General features: G+C 36.7%; 1 protein-coding gene across 3 annotated transcripts in view; it reads left to right on the plus strand.

The window, feature by feature from the left end:
* ADAMTS9 (ADAM metallopeptidase with thrombospondin type 1 motif 9) overlaps nucleotides 1-22,859 on the plus strand; it is a 163,651-nt gene that overhangs the window by 22,786 nt on the left and 118,006 nt on the right. For 2 of the 3 annotated variants that reach the window (XM_039350178.1, XM_039350160.1), the window contains exons 4-11: nucleotides 4,525-4,808; nucleotides 6,678-6,761; nucleotides 8,446-8,570; nucleotides 9,681-9,721; nucleotides 9,832-9,937; nucleotides 12,328-12,474; nucleotides 14,446-14,587; nucleotides 17,892-17,999. In XM_039350178.1, the coding sequence (XP_039206112.1) occupies nucleotides 4,525-4,808; nucleotides 6,678-6,761; nucleotides 8,446-8,570; nucleotides 9,681-9,721; nucleotides 9,832-9,937; nucleotides 12,328-12,474; nucleotides 14,446-14,587; nucleotides 17,892-17,999 (1,037 nt within the window). The remainder of the gene's footprint in view (nucleotides 1-4,524; nucleotides 4,809-6,677; nucleotides 6,762-8,445; nucleotides 8,571-9,680; nucleotides 9,722-9,831; nucleotides 9,938-12,327; nucleotides 12,475-14,445; nucleotides 14,588-17,891; nucleotides 18,000-22,859) is intronic. The other variant, XM_039350169.1, reaches the window with a different exon arrangement.

Consider the following 22,859-nt stretch of genomic DNA (forward strand, 5'->3'; position numbering starts at 1 on the left):
TGTTTGCATAAATTGAAGAATTATTTCCTATGTTGTGATTGAGAGGTTATGTTGGGGGAGGGGGGCGATGACAACTTCCTCATTGGCTCAAGGGGGCGATTCATTCAAAAAGGTTAAGAACCACTGGATTAAATGAATGTGATGACTCCGGACGCATTGAGTCAAGACTGAATTGGCACATGCTTAACTTGGTTTTTAAATTAATCCAATTTCTGGTTTAGGACAGTACTTTGAATCATAAATTAACCAAATCAGCTAGGATTATAGTACCTGAAAACAAGGAAACCATGGTTAATATTAATCCAGTTTAACAAGTTGTGGAAATGCAGTCACTAGGTATTGAATTGAATTGAGTTGTGTGCTTGCTGTGCTGGTTCCTGCACCCTTCCTCTGGGTCATAATACAAAATATGGATAATTGTATAATATATATGTATGTGTGTGTATATATGTATGTGTGTGTGTATACACACACACATACACACATGCCACATTAATTACCATTTGAAGTTACAACAGCACTGAAAACGTCACTTATGACCTTTTTCCCCACATACAACCGTTGCAGCATCCCTACAGCTATGTGATCAATTCAGGGGCTTGGAAAATATATAAATTGCACTTTCCAAATCATGTGATCAATATGTGTAGCCTTCCCATCCAGCTTTTATCAAGCAAAGCCAATGGAAGAAGCCAAATTCGCATAATGTCCGCGTGATTCCCTTAAAAACTGCAGTGATTCGCTTAACAACCATGGCAAAAAGGTCGTAAAATGGAGCATAACTATTTCCTTGCTAAGCAATCAAACATTTGAGCTCAGCTGTGGTCGTAAGTCGAGGACTACCTGTATCTATGGCTGACAGAGAAAAGCCTTTTCAGGAGCTGATCCTTAATGGACTTTCTGCCTTCCATGAGAACATAGAATTGCTAAATGGTGTCAGGATAAATGAAGGCGCCAAGGTGGCGCAGCAGTTAGGGTGCAGTACTGCAAGCCACTTTAGCTGACTGTGTTCAGCAGGTCAGCGGTTCAAATCTCACCAGCTCAAGGTTGACTCAGCCTTCCATCCTTCCGGGGTAGGTAAAATGAGGACCCAGATTGTTGGGGGCAATGTAAATATATATACACACATATTGCTTACTGGTGTACACCGCTTAGAGAGTGCTCACACTTAAAGCGGTATATAAGTCTCAGAAAGAAAGAAAGAAAGAAAGAAAGAAAGAAAGAAAGAAATATGGTCCTTCTCAAGGGTTGACTGAAAATGTTCCCTGTCATGGGTTCCTCATTACTTAAGTGAGATTTTTTATTTTCCCCAGTCACTAGCTTTTCTCCTGGCAAAATTTCTTCTTTGAATTGTTTAAGTATGGATGAGAAACAACAAGAAAAGCTTTGGAAAGCTCAGTAGCTGTATATGGCTTGTTATTTTCCATTTACCAGGGCTGAATGTTGATACACAGAAGGTAGTAGGTTTTTTTTTTCCTGGTATGGAGATAAAATTACCAGTGCATCTGCCCAAATTGGGAAGTTGAGCGTCTCTCCCTTGTGAGATTGGGGGGGGGGGGCAGGACATGGATTATGGAATAGATTAGTCTGCTCTCAGGGATCTGGTAACACCCTCCCTGGTGGGGTTTAAGCTAGCAGTAAAGAAAGAATTATTCCATAAAATGTTTAATGTACAGCATTGCTGGCAAATGGATTCTGAAGGAGATTTGATTACATTATGGTTTTAATTGTTTGAATGGTTTTATGAATAATCTGTAAACTATCAGGAGACCACATGGAATTGTCAGTGTATAAATACTGTAAGTAAATCCATCAATTGCACAGTGGAGGAGAGGCAAGTTTTTCCTGTTTCTTAACTCTCAGTCTTCTCTCTGCTGCCTAATTAAGTTCACGCAGCACATAGTACCTCTTAACCTGGGTTAACAACATGTACTTTGTGTAAGAGCATGACCCAGCTCAGAAGACCATGGGAGATGAAGTTGTGGCAATTTATTTAATCAAGGGATTATGCATAGCGCCTGGGTAAATATCATAATTGACAGCCAACATGTATGAGAATTAGCTAGGCAACCTTGGCTCTTTTATGACTCGTGGATTTCAACTCCCAGAATTACTCCAGGTATGCTCATAGTAAGACCACACTGGAATGCTGCATCTAGTTTTGGTCACCACATTACCCAAAAAATGTTGAGACTTTGAAAAAAAAAGTGCAAAGAAGAGCAATTATGATGATTAAGGGCCTGGAGACAAAAACATATGAAGAACGGTTGCAGGAATTGGGTATGGGTAATCTAGACAAAAGAAGGACTCGGGATGACATGATAGCAGTATTCCAGTATTTGAGAGGCTACCACAAAGAAGAGGGGGTCAAATTATTTTCCAAAGCAAGACAATAAACCAGTGTTTCTCAACCTTGACAATTTTAAGGCATGTGGACTTCAACTCCCAGAATCCCACTGCAATAAACAATGGATGGAAACTAATCAAGGAGAGAAGTAACCTGGAATTAAGGAGAAACTTCCTAACAGTGAGGACAATTAACCAGCCACCTGTCTCAAATGGGTCTTCTGCTTGAGCAAGGGGTTGGATTAGAAGACCTCCAAGGTCCCTTCCAGCTCTATTCTGATTAATTGTTTCATTGTTTCCTGATATCGTATGCAAGTCTTGTAATCCAGTTTATTGCTGCCACATCCCCAGTGTACTGAGACACAGTGAAAGTATACTGTATATGTTACAGTTCTAAATAAAGGCAATATCATTTGTGGTTCAGCCAGTAAGAAAATCCCCATCATTTTCCATCTACACTAGGTGCAATTGCCAGAGGGGGCATTTGTTAACAAACAATCAGCTCTGTGAAAGCCTTTTGAAATAACTAATTCCCTCCTTACTGTATTTAGCCCTGAGGTGGCTGAGTCAAGGTTACTATAGAAATTCCTCTCCCCACACAAACTTGAAACCACGTTTCATTTATTTTCATGTTTAGTAGTAGAAAATGCTTGATTTTTGAAGGACTAGTTTAATATGGAAGTGAAAAGAATCAGAGGTACTAAGAATTTGTGATTGTCCTCTTTCATTTTGTCATAATAATTTAGCACCTTGGCAACTTGAAATGTGTGAACTTCAAGTCCCAGAATTCCCCAGCCAACACGAGTTGAATTTACACATTTTAAATTTGCCAAGGTTGAGAGACACTGATTTAGCATGAAAATGTTTATGGGTACAGTATATGTGCCCATATATATGATTGCATATGTGATTTGCTATGTAGCCTGAATATCTTATTTTTTAAAAAAAATATTTTTGGACCTGCTGTTATATTGCTTGAACTATGGCGCCCAGACTTTATTGTTACCTGTGTTTTTCTGTCTTTTGGTCTTTGTTTTGATATAAGTAAGACTCCATTTACTGCTGCTGAAATTTTTAAAAAACTGTGCAGACTACCTTCTGTTAAATCATTTAATAAAAAAACAAACTTTGGTTTACACTGTTCTAACCAATGGAAAACAACCCCACAAGATTAATGATGGCAGAGAGTTATTGGAACTATAAGTGAATAGAAATGTCCTTTGAATGTATAGTTCTCTTAAATGACATAGTTGCTAATTTTATTTGACATTCAAGAAGGAGAATTATAAAGTAGATAACAGAGGTATGCATTCAGATTTTTTTCCCTAGTCCATATGACTTTGTATGTTTCTCAATCTTGGCAACTTAAGATATATGTGGACTTCAACTCCCAGAATTCCCCAGCCAGCCTTCCCTTTCTTTGCTAGCTAGGGAATTTGGGGAGCTGAAGTCCATATTCTTAAAGTTGCCAAGGGTGAGAAACACCGGTCTACACTCAATTCACTGAACAATAGCTATTTATATTAATATAATTTAAGTGTTTGTAGAATGCATTTTTGAAATGTGAATGGTTTGGTAATTGCATTATTATATTTTACTTCCCACTTTGTGTAGTTCATTTATATGTTTCTTTTTAACATTTTCCCTGGTTTTGTCGCTTTCTTACACATTTTTTAGCCAATTTAGTTTACATTTTCTTTTTCAGCTTATACTTTATTATATAACAGTTTTGGTTTTGTCTAAAGCAGATTTGCATAGATTTGTTATCAATTCTAATTAACATGCAATGTCTTTTAAGAAAATTTAAGTGTAATGCATCATAACATCTTTTTAAACTAGATTTTGACACATGCATTTTGGTTCATAAATATATTTGGAAAAGATGGCAACCATGGTCTATTTTTCTAATTTCTCCACTTAAATGCCTGCTTTTGAGCATGGACTTACTTGAGCATAAGTCCACATATCTGAAGTTGCCAAGGTTGAGAAACATACAAAGTCATATGGTCTACAGAAAAAAAAAAATCTGAATGTATACCTCTGTATCTATTTTATAATTCTCATTCTTGAATGTCAAATAAAATTAAGAACTAGTGAAGTTTAGACAGGGTTTTTTTCTGCCTTACTAAGGTATCTTGTGGAGAATACTTACTGCTTTATTTTCTTTTAAAACTTCAGGGCATGTAAAAAATCACAGAAACCCTAAAAGACAAAACAAGGCAAAGCAATGGCCCCCCAATGCCATATTCTCTGACATAGAGGCTTTGAAACTTAACTTAGGGCAATTTCCTGCATCCAGTAAAAACGGCACTGGCAACATAAGGAAAAAAAGTAGTCCGCGAAGAATCAAACGATTTCTCTCCTACCCTCGATATGTGGAAGTTATGGTGGTGGCAGATAGTCGAATGGCTTCATACCATGGAACAAATCTTCAGCACTACATTTTGACATTAATGTCCATAGTAAGTATTAAAATTTATTTATTCACTTATTTTATTTATTTATGTGTATCCCTCCTTTAGTACTTTTGAAAGTTACTTAAGGCAGCAAACATACATAATATTCCTTCCTCCTCCTTATTTTCCCCACAATAACAGTCCTGTGAGGTGGGTTGGGCTGAGGGAGTTCACCCAAGTTCACCCCGTCAGGTTTCATGGCTAAGGTGGGACTAGAACTCACAGTCTCCCAGTTTCTAGCCTAGTGCCTTAATTACTAGATCAAACTGGCTCTCTCTATATTGCTCCACTGTGCTCCTAAATGTTATATACTTGCCCACTAACCAAACAGGCTGTGTGTCACCTGTGTTAGTGTTTTTCCTTCTATGGGCCTCTAAAGGTAGAACATGACTACCCACTGTGGAATGGTTTTTTGGTGTAGAACATAACTGCCTACGATGGAATGATTCTTAGGTGTAGAATAGGGGTCTTCAAACTTGGCCCTTTTATGACTTGTGGACTTCAACTCCCAGAATTCCTCAGCCAGGCATGCTGGCTGAGGAAATCTGGGAGTTGAAGTCCTCAAGTCATAAAAGGGCCAAGTTTGAAGACCCCTGGTGTGGAACATGACTATCCACAGTAGAATGATTCTTGGGTGTAGAACATGACTGCCCACAATGGAATAGTTCTTGGGTGTAGAACATGACTATCCATAGTAGAATGGTTCTTTGCTCCATGGAGATGTCATCAAGATTCCTGGTTTGGAATTCTGATTTGGAATTGTGATCTGATAAGTCAAAGGGAGCCTCCAAGTTAGAACCAAATCTCTTTATAGAGGGGTGCTTATCTCATATAGAACTCACATCAAGCAAATGACTGTGCAATTGTAAATATGCTGAACTGGATTTTTCCATTGTGGGCAGTTGTACTGAAAGGAGCATTCAGCTTGAGTCCAGAAATTCCCACTCCAAGCAATGAAATTACTTGCTGAAATAGTTCATTATTTCTGTGTCCAAAATATTCTGTAAGATCCTAGAAGCTACACATCTTTAAATTCAGGACTTCTGTTTACAAATATATATATATATATATATATATATATATATATATATATATATATATATATATATATATATATATATATATATAGTTTTGCATATTGAGGTAAGTCTTGATAGGTGTAAAACAACCTATTTTTGTGTGGTCTCTGTTCCCAGACTTATAATTACTAAATCGCCTGAGCAATTTTTCCCAGAGAACAGTGATTTCTGCAAAACAAAAAACAAACAACAAAAAACCCCACAAACAAACAAACAAAAAAAACCCCACAAACCTTTTCTATTTTTTTCTCTCCAGGTACTGTTTTAGAATATTTTGGTGTATTATAAAAACAAAGAACATTTTTTCCTATTTCCTCTTTTAAATCTGATCTTATGTTTTTTAAGCCACTGTTTTGGCTAGATTCCTTATTTCAACTTTAGATTTCCTTTTGGCTTTAAAGTGGAGTTATCACAGCTTTTGCTTCCTGACCACCAACGTTATGACTGTAAAAGCTGCGCTTCCAGCACCTGTGTGACTGTCAAGGAGAGGATATATAAATAATATGAGTTAAGGAGGATAATACCAGTCTGGATAGGGAAGATTGTCAGTCAGTCTGGTAGCCCAGGGCTGTTTTACTGTCTGTGCTTGCTTACTGAAAGGAAAAAAGTTATATCCAGTTCCAGTCTTGGTTGCCTGCTACTTTACGGTGCGGTGTAGCTTTCACTTTTTGCTTCCTTGTATATTTGTTATACCAATAAAATCGGCATCTTTTTCAAAAGAAGGGAAAAAAGCTGTCAATTCTTTCCTTCCTTGTATGCTAATTAACATTTTTTTTTTAATTTATCTTTTACGCAGGTAGCATCTATATACAAAGACCCAAGCATTGGGAATTTAATTAATATTGTTATTGTGAAATTAGCCATCATACATAATGAACAGGTAATTGCTTTTGAGAATACCCCCTTTGTTTTGTGTATCTGCTTGTTATGTTTCCAGAAATGCCTTCTTAATTATTCCTTCAAGGAGATGCTTCACAACATGTCATGCCTGACAATTCACTATGTTTCAAAGTGCTGAAACTTGACTGATAGAGGCAGGTAGTTTAAATTTATCTCAGTAATGGAGCCTATATATTTTAGCTTGCATTAAGGCCAAACATCATTAGCCCCTGCACTGTGTGTCTAGATAGATAGATACAGTGGTGGGATTTAGCTGGTTCGCACCAGTTCGGGCAGAACTGGTAGCTAATTTTTTGTTGACTTCGGCGAACCAGCTGATACCCTAGCCCTTTTTTCTCAGGGCCCAGAACAGGCTGCCAAAAGTACCTGGAGAGGTAAAATGAAAAAGCGGTAGATGTGGCAGATTCTGGGGAGCAGCGGGCTGTGGGGGCAATCCTGCTGTTCCCCAAGACTTGAGTGCCATTGTACAGGGTGGCCTAGATGGGGGGGGGGGGGAGAGAAGGAAGTCAGAAAATTGTTTCTGTTGTTGTGGATGGGGTGACATGCCAGCAAGATCAAGTTGCCCATTTTTCGATTTGAGGGATTCTTGGTGCTGCCTGAGCTTGGTTGTTTTCCTGCAGACATTTCATTGCACAAACTAGGTAACATCTTCAATGCTAGTCAGGAGTCATTGCTAGGCATTTTCCTATGTCTGACATGCACTTCCAGGCCAAAAGGTTCACCACTATTGATGTACAGCGAACCAGATCAAATTGAGTTTATTTATTAGATATATACTACATTCCCCTTTCCTCTAGATCAGTATTACTCAACCTTAGCAACTTTTAAATTGTGTGGACTTTGATTCCCAGAATTCCCTCGCCAGCATGGGAGTTGGATTCCAAACTGCTTAAAGTTATTAAGATTGAGAAGCCCTGATCTAGATAGTTGAGGCAGTATAGGTTGCATTCCTCTACTTTCTTTGACAGCTATTTAGGAAGTATGGAGGCAGTTAATGGACAGTGATTGGTAAAAACTTACCTAATGTATTTTCATGGCTAATAGTCTGCTCTCTCCAATCCTAGTCCATCACTTTCACTAGTGCAGCATACAGGGTCTCATTTAAAAAGCTAACATCTACATTTTCACAACATGCTAACTTCAGTTAATTTTAACTTGGGCTGTTTTCTTTTTGTGGGTCAGCATCTTGTATGAATGCGGGCAGTTTAATTAGTTTGATTCAGTGCATTGCAAGAAGCCAGAAAATAGCGTAATTTGGCAATCAAATAAAGTGAGTTGTGTGAGCCCATTTAATATGTAATTTAGCACTCAGCTTTTCTTTTTGTAGGAAAGACTTTGTGGGAGAGGAAACATGCAGAGCTATTTTTCTGATGGTTTCTAGTACAGCTGATAATTACAAAAGCTGATTGTGAATCTTGTTCATGTTACTTTGCAATTTTATGACTACCCTTTCGCACTTTAATCTTTATTGAGTTTATATTTTACTGTGACATATTTGGGGCAGAAAAATGGTACGTAGGTATTTTATTTTTAGAATGAAATGCCTTTTAATAAAATTTGCCAATTTGAAAAGTAGATACCAGTTTCCTTCTGACACAGGGAGAAAGGACATCTAAAGAGGATAGAAAATTATATAACCATTTTTTTGTACCTTTTATGTTTAGGATGGCCCAGCCATATCTTACAATGCTCAAACAACACTAAAAAACTTTTGCCAATGGCAGCAAACTCAAAACCAGCTCAGTGAAGACCATCCAGATAAACATGATACTGCTGTATTGGTGACAAGGTATGTCATGGGAAGTTTTCAGCTCACACTGAAATCATCATGTGATTGTTTTTTTTTTTCCCTTTCATACAATCATATACGGTTCTCAAAGAGTGCCCAGACAAGTTGATGTACTTTTCTTGGCAAGATTTTGCAGAAGTGGTATGACATTGCAAAGGCTGAGAGAAAGAGACTGGCCAAAGATCACTCAGCTTTCTTTGTGCCCAACACCAGACTAGAACTCCCAGTCTCCCAATTTCTAATCTACTGCTTTAACCACTACACAAACTGGCTCTCAAACTTGGCTCCCCAGACTGGTACCACCCAAATAGGTTTCTAGAATTCTCAGTCATAGGATATGCCTGCTGACAAATATGGAAAGTATAGTCCTAATACATCTAGTCCTCAACCTTGGCAACCTGAAGACTCCTGGAGTTGAAGTCCACAAGTCTTAAAGTTGCCAAGATTGAGGACCGCTGATCTAAACAATACTAGGTTGCAGAAAACTGTTTTGATCTATGACAGTAAAAATATCAAATGATTCTAGTGAAAAGTGTAAGGGACTATCTAGTTGTAACTGGATTAATTTAGCAATATATCATGAACAGCTTATGATACGGAGAATCTTTCTAGCTATCTCCATGAATGTTGGCAAAATTCCCTGAAATTCAGAGATATTGTTACCTCTAAAGCAGAAATACACCTTTCTTTTTTAATGAGGTTGGTGGGGAAGGACCATGCACTTGTTTCTTATAACAAGCTGATCATCATATCCCAAAACCTGGCTGAGGCCAGGACGAAAATAGTAGTATTTAAATGCATGCAGTTGAATGATAATGTTAATTTATATTTTGGATTGTTTGCTGAATATATATATATATATATATATATATATATATATATATATATATATATATATATATATGATTACTCCATATGTACTTTATATTTGTTACTCTAACACTTAAAAAACTAGAGTTCATTCTTGCTTTTGAGCCTACCACTACCTAACAAATCTGTATGAAAAAAATTGAAAAAATATTAACATTTGGCAGGAAGAATAGGTTTATTGTGTTGCAAATGATGACTTGCACGGAGATTAAAGGCATTAAAAGTGTGTTTTGCTTTCAGGCAGGATATTTGTAGAGCTCATGACAAATGTGATACTTTAGGTAAGCTTAATCTCCTTTTTTTACTCTTTAAGATGATAATATTTTTGACAGCATGTTGTGTGTCTTTATAACAGGTTCTTTTTTTATTTTTATTTTTTTTAATTTCCCAGGTTTGGCTGAATTGGGTACAGTCTGTGATCCATACCGAAGTTGTTCAATTAGTGAAGACAGTGGACTAAGTACTGCTTTTACAATTGCACATGAACTTGGCCACGTGTATGTGCTATCATTTTATATCAACTTTAAAAACCAACAGTATACAGTATTGGGTAATATGTTTTAAAAGCCAGTGCAGATAGTTCTCAACTTATGACCACAGTTGAGCCCAAAATTTCTGTTGCTAAGTGAGACAGTTGCTAAGTGAGTTTTCCCCCATTTTATGAGCTTTCTTGCCACAGTTCTTAAGTGATTTGTGTGTGATTTTTCTGCTAGATAGTTTCTTGATTAGAGTATTGCTCTCTGCTTGATAGTTTGTCTGGTGTTAATCCCTGCTTACCTGTTGTGTGTTGGCTGCTGGAGAGGATGTATTCTGGTCTTTTTGTTTCCTTCTTAATTTTTTTATTGTCTCTTTTGAATGGTGCATAAATGCGGTTAATAAATATGTCTCTTGTTGGCTGATTTGTCTGAATGCCAAGCGTTCAGAAATTCCCTAATATTTTTGGATTTAGCTTGGTTTAGGATGCTCACCGGCACCCTAATCAAGGAACTACCAAGGAGAAAGCCACATCCACATTAATACTGACAGGGCTCACTGCTGTATATAAACAGGAAGCAAATTCAACATTCACTAGCACTGATTAGGTTACCTAGTTGGATATTGAAACATCTGCAAGCGAACAAGCTCAGCCAGCATAATAAATCTTAAATGTGACTATTAAAGTTACTTTCTATTGAATCCAAAAATGCCCTACAATAGCAGAAGGTCCTGGCCTTGCATGAATTTCTGAGTCCAGTGAATTTGGGTACTTTGTTGTTCTCCTAGAAGCCTACTGGATTGAGGGAAGAGATGGGACAGGAATTTAGTCTTTCCCAATCAAAGAGATTGGGAAAAAGAAAAGAAAGAACGCAATAGCTGACAATAGAACAGCTGGACTTACATTGAATCAAGCCTGGGTTCTGCTGTTCATTCAACTGTGATATAGCACAGCTTAATCTACTAGCCGAAGCAAAAGGTTTCCAAACTTTAATATATGTGTGTGTATGTATGTATGTATGTATGTGTGTGTATATATATATATATATATATATATATATATATATATATATATATATATATATATATTTGTTTTCTGAGGTTGTCGCGGGTGTTTGTATGTAGGTCTTTGGTTGTTCGGGTTTTCTCCCGCGTAAAATTGGAAGTGTCTTGGCGACGTTTCGACGAAGTCCCATTCGTCATCTTCAGGCTGGTGTTTTCAGCTTCGTGCTTTGAGCAGCTGCTCGAAGCACGAAGCTGAAAGCACCAGCCTGAAGATGACGAATGGGAATTCGTCGAAACGTCGCCAAGACACTTCCAATTTTACGCGGGAGAAAACCCGAACAACCAAAGACCTACGTGTATGTATGTATGTATGTATGTATGTATGTGTATATATATATATATATATATATATATATATATATATATATATATATATATATATATATATATATATATTAAAGTATACATATACTTTGTCATAATGCATAACTGAAAATTTGGGAACTGAAATTAGTAAATTCAGAGATTGGATGGACTCTTGGGATTATCATAATAATTCATCTTTTTATTATTTATACTTTGGAATGGGGTTTTTTTGTGGCTTTAATTATATTTTGGTTTATGTGTTTTATTATAAACTCCTGTGAGTTGCAGATATAAATGTGCCGGATCTATAAAATAATAATGAATTGTTTTAAATTGTTCCAAGAACACAGTTTTCAGGAAAGAGCTAATTAACTGAAATAAACTAGGAAAACTAGGGTTTCTACAATGGTTGCATAATATATACAGTTGAAATAATGCAGAGCAAAATATTCATAAGTAAATGAATCTTTGAATCCCACAAGGACTAACCTCTTAATTCATGTATATCTGGTGATATCATTTTGGCTGCTGGCACTATTTTGTTTCCTTGCCTGTACAAAAATTGAAATTCTTTGTTGGGACTGGGTTCAGGTTAGGGACAGATAATCATGGAGAATTTCTATGTGGTTGCTGAGAGTCAATAATAATTTGATGGCGTGTAACCAATTAGTCATTCTTGGGTTCAAATATGTTTAGCCAGCTCTAAGACAGTTCCTCCGATTATACATATAGGCTACAGGTCTTTGCTTTGGAATGAGGATTCCGATCTTCGGAAAAGAACCCTATTAATAAAGTACTTCAGATTTCAAAGAAACAGGGTATGGAATTTTGTACGCTTATTTGTAACGTCTGCACTTTTGCACAATAAATCTTATTTAAAGCATAAGCCAGCTTTTTTAAAAACCTCATTGATCTCAATAGGGGAGTTATCCTGTCTAATTCATATAATCTGCTATATATGAAAGTATTTAATTTGGACAAATCAATTTTTTTAAAAAAATATTGTATTAACACAGTAGTCAACCTACTATCTTCTCTTTAGATTTAACATGCCCCATGATGACAATAATAAGTGCAAAGAAGAAGGAGGAAAAAGCCAGCAACATGTTATGGCTCCCACTCTCAACTACAACACTAACCCCTGGATGTGGTCAAAATGTAGCCGTAAATACATCACGGAATTTCTAGAGTAAGATTGTGATTATTTCTTGGTGCACGTCACATGATTTTTAAAAATACTTTATGAGCTGCTTTTGGCATAATATGTGGGAGAGTGACATGTAAATAAATAGGTGATGGTAATGATATACTGTAAGCAAGTGTCTAATGTTCATGTCTCTCTCTCTGTATAGGGTATACCAAAATACAGGCCACATTCACAGTTTATTATATTATATTATATTACATTACATGTTTGAATTAGTTGCCATTGGTTGCCATTTTCTTCTAAATGCTTCTTCTTTTGTTTCACATATACTGTAGCTTTTGAATATTCCTAAGTGATGTAACGTTTTTTTCCAGAAAAAAACTCGCTTTTTACACATATAATGGAATGGAATAAAATGGAGTGGAATATAAGAGTGGAGTGGAGTGGAGTGGAATGGAATGGAATGGAATGGAATAGAATAGAATAGAATAGAATAGAATAGAATAGAATAGAATAGAATAGAATAGAATAGAATAGAATAGAATTAATTGAAAACTTGTTGTAAAGCATCCTAAGGGGCGATAAAGGTGATTATGTTATATTCCAAATGGATGATTAAGATGCCATTACTTTGATTTATTGTTTTTGATTTATCATTTTATGATTATGTTTTATAGTTATTGGTTTTTAGTGCTGTTGCGAGCCATCCAAAGTTTTTTTAACTTGGGTGGCTATATAAACTTATTGTGATTGCCCTATGCGATTGAATTTTGCTACACCTATAAAGACATTAATGAAATTTACTGTGTTATTTTTCCCTAAGTGTAAACTGGCTGAAATCATTTGAGTTAGGGCAGGATAGAAAGGCTGTTATAACTAGCACACTACATAAATTTAGGAAGCACATAATGAATGCCCATACACATATGCACCTCATCTCCTGAGTCCTTTCTGCATATGACATGTGTGTGGAGCATAAGATTCATGGGGATGAATTCCTATCCAAACTTTTAGTTTTTCCTTGGTAAAGTCCTGGATAAAAAGAAAGAACTAAGTGACAAACAGCAGAAGCTACATGAAACATGGGGAGGGGGGAGAACATTTCCCTGAAAAATAGTGTGATCACAAAACCTGGACCAAAAAAAGTTGCAATAATTTCTTTTCCTAATGCTAGACTGTGTATTTTGTTGTTTTCCAAACAGACTCCTCTCCTCTGGTTTTTCCTAGGTGTTTTCTAGCTACTGAGCAAACTGATTTTCCAATGTGTTCTTAAGGAGCAAAAATTCTGTTTTTGCAAGGATCTTCTACAAATTAGGGAAAGGGTTCCATCACATAGTAATATCTTCCTATTGTTTTTTATCCTTCCTTGACTATACTTTTCCTGATACGTGGTAGCTGAGTTTTATATCAAAGAGAGTAATAAAGAGGTTCATTTTGTAGTGCAGAACCCATATCTTTCTCCCAGAATAATAGTGCTAGCTAGGGCTTGGCATTTTTCCAAAATTATTTGGAAAAATTGCCAAATAACTGGCAGGAGCCCAGTATCTCTACAGTTCATTGAAGAAGTTCACTTTTTTTTCCAGCCGAGTGAAAAAATAGATGCTACTGCTTTACAGTTAATGCGACTCTTAAGTCAGTCCCATCTTTTTTTTTCCCACGCATGAAAGCTCAAAAAAATCTCTGTTTAATTAATAGCAGCAAAGTTCTATGCTCACAGGAGGTCTAAAGCCCTTCTTCCAAATCATTTTTGAAACAAGCTTTGAATTTTAATTTATACTATAGTACTATTCTTAAGAGCAGGTACATGTCATGAAATGCAGCATTGATGGTGTGATAGTGATTGTTCAGTTATCCGACAACTATATGAACTGAATGTTGTACTTACTATGGGCCAAGTGTTATCTGTTCAGTGTTAATTTTCTCCTGATTATCTGTTAGTGGGAGATTTTAAAATAACCTTAATCTACTATAACACTATGGTAGTGAAGATAACTGTAATGCTTTTCATTCTAGCACTGGATATGGGGAGTGTTTGCTTGATGAGCCTTCATCAAGAACCTACACTTTGCCTCAACAACTTCCTGGTCATATGTATGATGTCAATAAGCAGTGCGAGTTAATTTTTGGGCCTGGAGCTAAGGTTTGCCCTTATATGGTAATGTACTTATTTTACTTCTTTGGTTTGCTTATAATATGAACAACTGTTAGGTTTATCAAAAGGAAAACGCCTGCTTGGTATCCAATATTTGGATCTGGAAAAAGACCTTACTTCTAAAAAACATTATGGTCTGACCTGTTTAGATTTCAGTTTTTAATTCCCCAAACAGATTTCTACAATATTCTGCCTTGTATTTGCATCCAGGCATTTGAGATGTATACAGGTAGTCCTTGACTTACAACCATTTGTTTAGTGACTGTTCAAAGTTACAATGGCACTGAAAAAGGGACTTATGACTATTTTTCACACTTAGGACTGTTGCAGCATCCTTATGGTCACATGATTAAAATTTGGGCACTTGGCAACTGGCATGTATTTATGACGACTGCAGTGTCCTGGGGTGATGTGATCACCTTTTGCAATCTTCTGGCAAGCAAATTCGGTGGGGAAACCAGATTCGTTTAACCACAATTTTACTAACTTAACAACAGCAGTAATTCACTTAACAACTGTGGCAAGAAAGGTCACAAAACTCACTTAACTGTCTTGCTTAGCAATGGAAATTTTGGGTTCAGTAGTGGTTGTAAGTCAAGACTGCCTGTAGGTGAATTGAGCCAGTCACTGCCCTCAAACAAACAGTACCATATTTCCTTAGAAATTTTGTCAGCCTTCCCTGGTGTGGCTCATGAATTCCATAGCCTAGTACAATATTTCTCAACCATGGCAACTTTAAGATGTTGACTTCAACTCCCAGAATTCCCCACCACCATGCTGGCTGGGGAATTGCAGGAATTGAAGTCCAGACATCTTAAAGTTGCCAGGATTGAGAAATACTGACCCCATTCTCCATCACTGGAGGTTTTCAAGAAAAGACTAGACAACCATTTTTCAGGATGGTATAAGGACTCCTACTTTGGCCATAATGTTAGACTAGAAGACCTCCAAGGTCCTTTCCAGCCCTATGATTGTGTGATTCTAGTGAAAGAAGGTTATAGTGTGTGAGTGTAATAATTTCTAAAATTAGATCGCATATTGGATTTTTGAGAGAAAAATCCATTAGTTTAAAAAGTGGGGAGCTTCTTTGCAGATTTTCACAGCCACCTGCTTATACAAGACAGATATCTTACAGAGTTGTTGTTTTCTTTATAAAGCTATAGTATGAAAGAGCTGTGATTGTTACTGTCACACTCATGGCTTTTTGATTATTTAATCAGGACTGAGGTGACATAGAAAATGACTAATCAGAAGAGTTGCAGATTAAATGCATCATTAGTTTTATCAACATGTGTTAAATGCCTTCAACAATCACACATGTACAGTACACACACATACTGTAATTTCAGCTTTGAAAGGTGGAATCTGTTCTTGTAACTTGGATGCATAGATTGGGACTTGATGTAGACATCCTTCAGAAATGTGGGGTTTCTAGCTCTGGATGTTAAACGTTCCTATTTATTTAAACAATAAACAATAATCTATCTAATCTGACTGAGTCTTATCAACCCTTATATGACCTGTGAAGCAACAGAGTTTTCAAGACCTTATTGAGAATCAGAACACTGGAGACATTCCTTACCTCAAGAGCAGGGTGGTCACTGAGAATCCTTGAGACTCTACCCTCCTCATCTCTTATGGATAGGTAGGCCATGTGCTTTCCCTCAAAGATGGCATGGAATCAGCCATATGTAGGGTTGGAAAGATGTTCCATGTAGCTACTTTTGCTCCAAACCATGCAAGGCTTTAAAGGTAATAACTAGCATGTTGAACTGGATTCAGAAGCAGAGTGGTAACCAATGCAACAAACACAACATAGATGGTAGCCTTATTGGATCTTGTTACTCTGAGTAAGCAGATGGGCCACAGTGTTATGTACCATTTGGAGTTTTGAGGTAGTTTTCAGCCTAGCTGCGTATACAGAATGTTACAATATACCAGATGACGAGGGTGAGGTCCATCATGGCCCTCTCCTCCATTGATGCTGTAATAGGAGTTTAGAATCCCGAGGGCCCCAAATTACAGACCTGTAGTATAATCCAGAATCAAACTTGGAATGAGGCTTCATCCAGAATATCACTGACATCTCCTATCTTTCAGGGGTTTAATCTGAGCTTGTTTTGATCCATCCAGGCCATTACAGCAAGGATTTCTGTGGTATCCCTGATTTGCTTTAGGGATATCAGTATATGACTGGGTGTTATCATCATATGATAATTTCTCATTCCAGACTTAGAGATGACTTCTCCTTCACATCCAGTCAGTATTCAACACCATTGGCTCAAAAAAAAAAAAAAAAAAAAAAAAACAACCCTGTTTCCCCTAGAATCTTTTATATCTGGAGTCCCCCCCCCCAGTATCTGGAAATTGGTCAATAGTGATTCAAAATAGCTGGACTGAGATGACTTCTTCAGGAAGATGTATACTTGGTGGCAGTCTTATTCAGTGCTATTATCACTGGTGAGGCATGCAGCATAGACATGCAGGATTGCTAGGAGATTCCCTAAGATCCTGGAAAGGATTACTACTACTCAGTAGTAATTCCCATTGAACTTAATAAGACTTACTTACACTATATTGTATACAACCCCAAATAATATGTAGCCTTTGTAAATAGAAATTACAGAGAAAGCTGAGTGAAATTCTGCAGAGTTGTAGCTTATATCTGTATTTTTAACACTGATAAAAACAGAACAATATGTAAGACAATCTCTCTCATAGGAAATAGTGACTGGTAATCTGTGTAAAAAGTTTTGTTTTAATGGGATTGGTTTGAAAGCATAGGACACTCAAGTCTTAATAATTTGGGGAGCCATCTGCCTTTCTCAGCTGTAGCTTATTCAACTCTTTCTTAATAATCATGAAATTTAAAAATAGAAACCATTAATTACTTCAAGGAAGGAGAATACATGAACAGTCCAGATGGAGTACAGGATCAGATATTTCAATAAGAATCTGACAAATTTGAGGATAATAGAAATATTCACTATATCTGATTTTCAGGCTTTGTTCATTTTGTACTTCAAGAGGAAGTTTTTAACCAATTTTTTTATAATGTGATTTCTGAGCATTTTGTACGGGCACAGGTTGAACTTTTAAATCAGGAGGTTAAGACATTTGAGCCAAAAATGTCAGCGTTTGCAACCTTAGCCAAGTCACTTCCTCTAGTTTATTGTGCTCATTGTTTATACTTCCTTTCTCAGTGATGGTAATAACACCAGGGAGATAATCTAAAATAAGTATGTGGCCTATAGCATATGTTATACTGGCTGTTGAGTAATGCTGAGACCATTTAAAATCACTTAAGCAGAAGCAGTGCAGAAGACTATGGTGCATTAATGATGATGGAGCACATAAAGGATGTCGTACACAACACACACCGTGGGCAGATGGGACGGACTGTGGCCTGGGAAAGGTTGGTCTCTTTGCTCTACCTCTTGTCATTATTGATGTATTTGATTTTTTTTATCCCACCTTTATTTTTTTGTAAATAACTCAAGGCAGCAAACATACCCAATATTCTTTCCTCCTATTTTCCCCCACAACAATTTTATGAGGTGAGTTGGGCTGAGAGAAAGTGACTGGCCCAAAGTCACCCAGCTGGCTTTCATGTCTAAGGCAGAACTAGAACTCACTGTCTCCTGGTTTTTAGGCCAGCACTTTAACCAGTACACCAGATAATGGCAGCCATTCATTGAGAATATCTTTAACCATTTTATTGTTTGATAGCAGCATTTTTAAATTGTTCTATCACCAGGCTGTACTCCTTCATAGACCAATTCCTATTTGCCTATTCACTAGGAGAAAAAGCTCAACCTTCTCTTTTGAATGAGATATTTTCCTTTCTGTAATATCCCACTTTATATTGGTAACCATTGATAAAAGGACTGCATGAAGGCTACTTCACAGATTATTTCTGTGAGGGATTCTCCCATATCATCTCCTAACATTTTCTTTTTAAACACTATTGAAGGCAACATCACACCACAATTAATTTGGAGCAAGCAGTTTTAGTGGAGATACAACATCTGGAGTCCAGTTCCCTCAGTTGGAGAAATTTATCTTCCTTTTAAAACATTTTCTATATTCTCTAACCAAAGTGAAGCAAAATGATTTGCTTCAGATTTGCAGACTTTAAAACTCATGGGTGTATATAATTAGTAAAAAAAAAGGTAAAAAGAGAATTAAAAAGTCATAAAACCCGACACACCGAGAAAAACTCTGAAATTTAAACCATACATATTATAGAAATGTCTGCTTTAAGCCTCTTTTCTACGGCAGACAAACTCATGTGATGTGTTAGACATACTTTATGTGTGAGAACACTGAGCTGGATAGCATTACATCCAAATAATAATCCAAACTCTAAACTTTTCAGACAAATATATGCTGTGCAGTATTTGTTTGCTTTACTTCAGGGTTAGCAAGCTGCTGCTGCTATGACATAAAAAGCAGATATAATTTTCTGAATATGATTGTTGCATTGGATTTACACATACCAATGGGAAATATCATCTGTAATTAAGCTTCTCAATGAGACTTAACCATTGGTGGGACTCGGTCATAGTAAATTTCTCACAGGAAATGGCTTGCCTTCCACTGTTAACGTCTGATGGTTTAGAATGCCTGGTATCAATCCATTCGGCAGTGGGCACACTTGCTTTTCAACAATTTTATTCCATATGGAGCTGCAAAATATTCTTAAGGGATAGTGCTATGTCAATTAACACCTTGTCTGTGTTTTATTGATGTCAACTGTGGTACTAACATGCCAGCGCAGAAGGTTAGTGCTTCGGTTTTCTTTCATTTTCAGACTGTGTCTTCCATTTGCAGTCTGATTGCCCATAAGTAGTGTGCAACTATTTGTAGCCTTTTAGAAGACAGACTGATTCTAAACTATCCAGATCAGAGATGTGAAGCCAACCTAACTAGAAAATGTTGGGCTTACTGCTGCATCCCAGATCAGCCTATCCCACTATTTAAATTCCTTGCTACTGTGCTGTTTTATAAGATAGTTTATGCATCAGAAAAATCATTCTGTAGATAAAACATTTTCTGTTGACTGAAAAAGAGAGATTGCTTTCCTCTTTATCTTTATTTTATTTTTATTTTTTGGGTGGATCAGGAAATGGCCACAGCCAAGAGAATAGCAATCTTAGCAAATACACTGCAAGTCATTGATAAAAAGAATAAGAGCTGTTCATATTCCAAAAGTATTTTTCATTATTATTGCAATGCAAGCCGTGAAATTGTTAGGTTTATCTTGCCCGATCATCTGAATTATACACTTATCCTTATTTATATATATATATATAATTATATATATATATATGCAGGAAGTTTTTCAGACAGATGTCTGATTGATTACACCTTGACATTTTTAACTGCTATACTGCAGTTTTACTTTTTACAATCTCTTTTGCCTTGCAAGGCAAAAGAGATTGTAAAAAGTAAAACTGCAGTATAGCAGTATAGCAGTTAAAAATGTCAAGGTGTAATCAATCAGACATCTGTCTGAAAAACTTCCTGCATATACTCCCTTGACTAGACTGGCAAAGAGGGAGGAGAGCCTGTGGCTTGGTGGTTAAATCACTGCCTAGTATGTAAACTGCCCAGGTTCAAATCCCATAAAGGGTGTGGCTAACTGAAGAGAGCAGAATGAGCTCGAAACGGCCATCTTAGTCTCCCAATTTAATTCTTTAACTCTTTGTCAGAAAAAGAGATTTGGATAGATAGATAGATAGATAGATAGATAGATATAGGTCTTTGTGTCACAGGTTCTGACTAATGAAGCACTTCAAAGAACTTTCAGGCATGTTTCCTAAAGTCTTTATTACAGAGCTACAATTTTGCCGGTCACCATCATGGACGTATTGATGCCAGAATCTGACTTCCTCTCACTGGCATCGATCTTTTCTTGCTAAACCCCTCGCTTGCAGTCACAAGTCACATTATCCAATTAGTGTGAAGGTCAAAAGTTTACTTCCTCTTTCTTTCCCAGGCTTCCCCCCCCACTCTAAGCTATGTATTAACCCAGTAATTACCAGACAGTTTTGCATATTGTCAAAGCAAGAATATACAGTATTTGCAGCATTGACACTTTGGTTATTTGGGTTTTCTCCCGCATCAAAATGGAAGTGTCTTGGCGACGTTTCGATGAAGTCTCATTCGTCATCCTCAGGCTGGTGCTTTCGGCTTCATGTTTCTAGGAGCAATGTGTGATTGTAGCTGTTTCTTCCTTTTAACTGCCAGTGGGGGTATGAACTGATTGGATGAGAGCTTGGCTGTGTTCTGATTGGATGGAGGTGTGTTCTGATTGGTTAGGAGTTTGGCTGTGCTCTGATTGGATGGGGGGGTTAGCTGTGCTCTGATTGGTTGGGGGAGTGTTCTGTTTGGGTGGGGGCTTTGTTGTGCTCAGGTTAATCTGAGTTGCAGGGGGATGTGAGATGGTGAGCATTGCCATTGCTTGGCTTGTGTCCGTGGCCATGCCCCATCTTCATGGTGGGTGTCAGTTTAGCACGAAGCCTGAAGATGACGAATAAGACTTCGTCGAAACGTCGCCAAGACACTTCCAATTTGACGTGGGAGAAAACCCGAATAACCAAAGACCTACATATAGACAGACAGACAGACAGACAAACAAATAAATAAATAAATACTAGGGAAAGATAAAAGCTTCTGGTTCTATTTTGTAACCAAATTGCAGTTACTTGATATCTGAACTCAGAAAACCATTATCTGTTTAAATTCTGTTACTGGAAAAAGGATTTGACTTACCTTAGCATTTATATTAAACATGTGTATAACAAGGGGGAAAAAATAGTTTGCCATGAAGTATTCATCAAAGTAGATCCACATCCCCACAATCCTAATAATTGTATGATTAACTATTTCTCTTGTTACAACATCAGATGGCCTGATTATCATGAAAACTACCACCTGGTTTAAGTAAAATGTTTAGAAGTATACATATAAAATGTGCTGGATTTAAAATGCAGTATGTATGTATATGTAGAACATATACTCGTGTTTCCACATCTACTATAGAAATAATAGAAGTTTCATTTTGGCCAACTTGACTTTAGTAAAATTCACTCATGAGAATACCAGTTCAAACTAGAAGGACAATATGGCTAGAAGCTGCCAATGAAATAGATTCCATTTCTTTAAAAAGGTATATTACTTTTTCTTTTGAGGAAGGGTCACATATTTTTTTCAAGGGAAGCAGTGTTAAACATTTTGTCTTAATCATACAGGTAGTCCTTGACTTATAACAGTTCATTTAGTGACCATTAAAAGTTACAATGACACTGAGCCTTTTTCATACTTACGACCATTACAGCAATCCCTATGGTCACGTGATCAAAATTCAGATGCTTGGCAACTGACTCATCTTTATAACAGTTGAAGTGTCCCAGGGTCATGTGATCACCTTTTGCAACCTTCTGACAAGCAAAATCAATGAGAAATCCAGATTCACTTAACAACCATGTTACTAACTTAACAACTAAAAAATTGTGGCAGGAAAAGTCATAAAATGGGGCAAAATTCAGTTAACAAATGTCTCACTTAGTAAAAGAAATTTTGGGCTCAATTATGGTTATAAGCTGAGGATACCTCTATATTCAAGGAATATTAACAACGTGTTGTTAGAGTATATTTTTGGTAGAGGCAAGTTTTAAAAAATGTGATTTATTCTTATGTTCAGAAATCCCAATTCAGTGCTAATTTATTTTAATTTTATTGGCATTATTGTTGTTGTTCTGTTGCTTTTCATGTACAGTGAGGGCTTCTGAAGCAGAGACAAATTCCTTGTATGCTTAATCACATTTTTCCAAATAAAGTATTCAATTCAATTCAAATTCAATTCAATTTATATAATTAAAGCTCAAAACGTTTCTAAGGTGATCATAAAATATAAGTGATGTCCCTGCAACAATAAAATTGCATACAGCAAAGATCTTGGGCTTTCTATTATATGGTGCACAGTTCTGTGTTTTGCTATCTCAGATTTTTGGCTGAAAAGAAATCCTTTGGAGTGAATCTCTGGTTCACTTCATTCTACTGAGAAGGTTTTCCTCACTAAAGAAGCAAATGGATTCTGATCTCACATATTGTGGCATCTTACTCCAGGCAATATGATCTCTTGGACTAGACAATGCCTAATTGAACTCAGAGGATTTGGGATTTAGATGCAGAAAACGAGAGTGACAAAATCATCCGTCCCTATTATATGTAATTTGAGGTTCTTCATGGACAATTCCTTGCTACTTCT

This window comes from Crotalus tigris, unplaced genomic scaffold, assembly GCF_016545835.1.
Source record: "Crotalus tigris isolate CLP2741 ecotype Arizona unplaced genomic scaffold, ASM1654583v1 scf7180000017567.3851432, whole genome shotgun sequence".
NCBI lineage: Eukaryota > Metazoa > Chordata > Lepidosauria > Squamata > Viperidae > Crotalus > Crotalus tigris.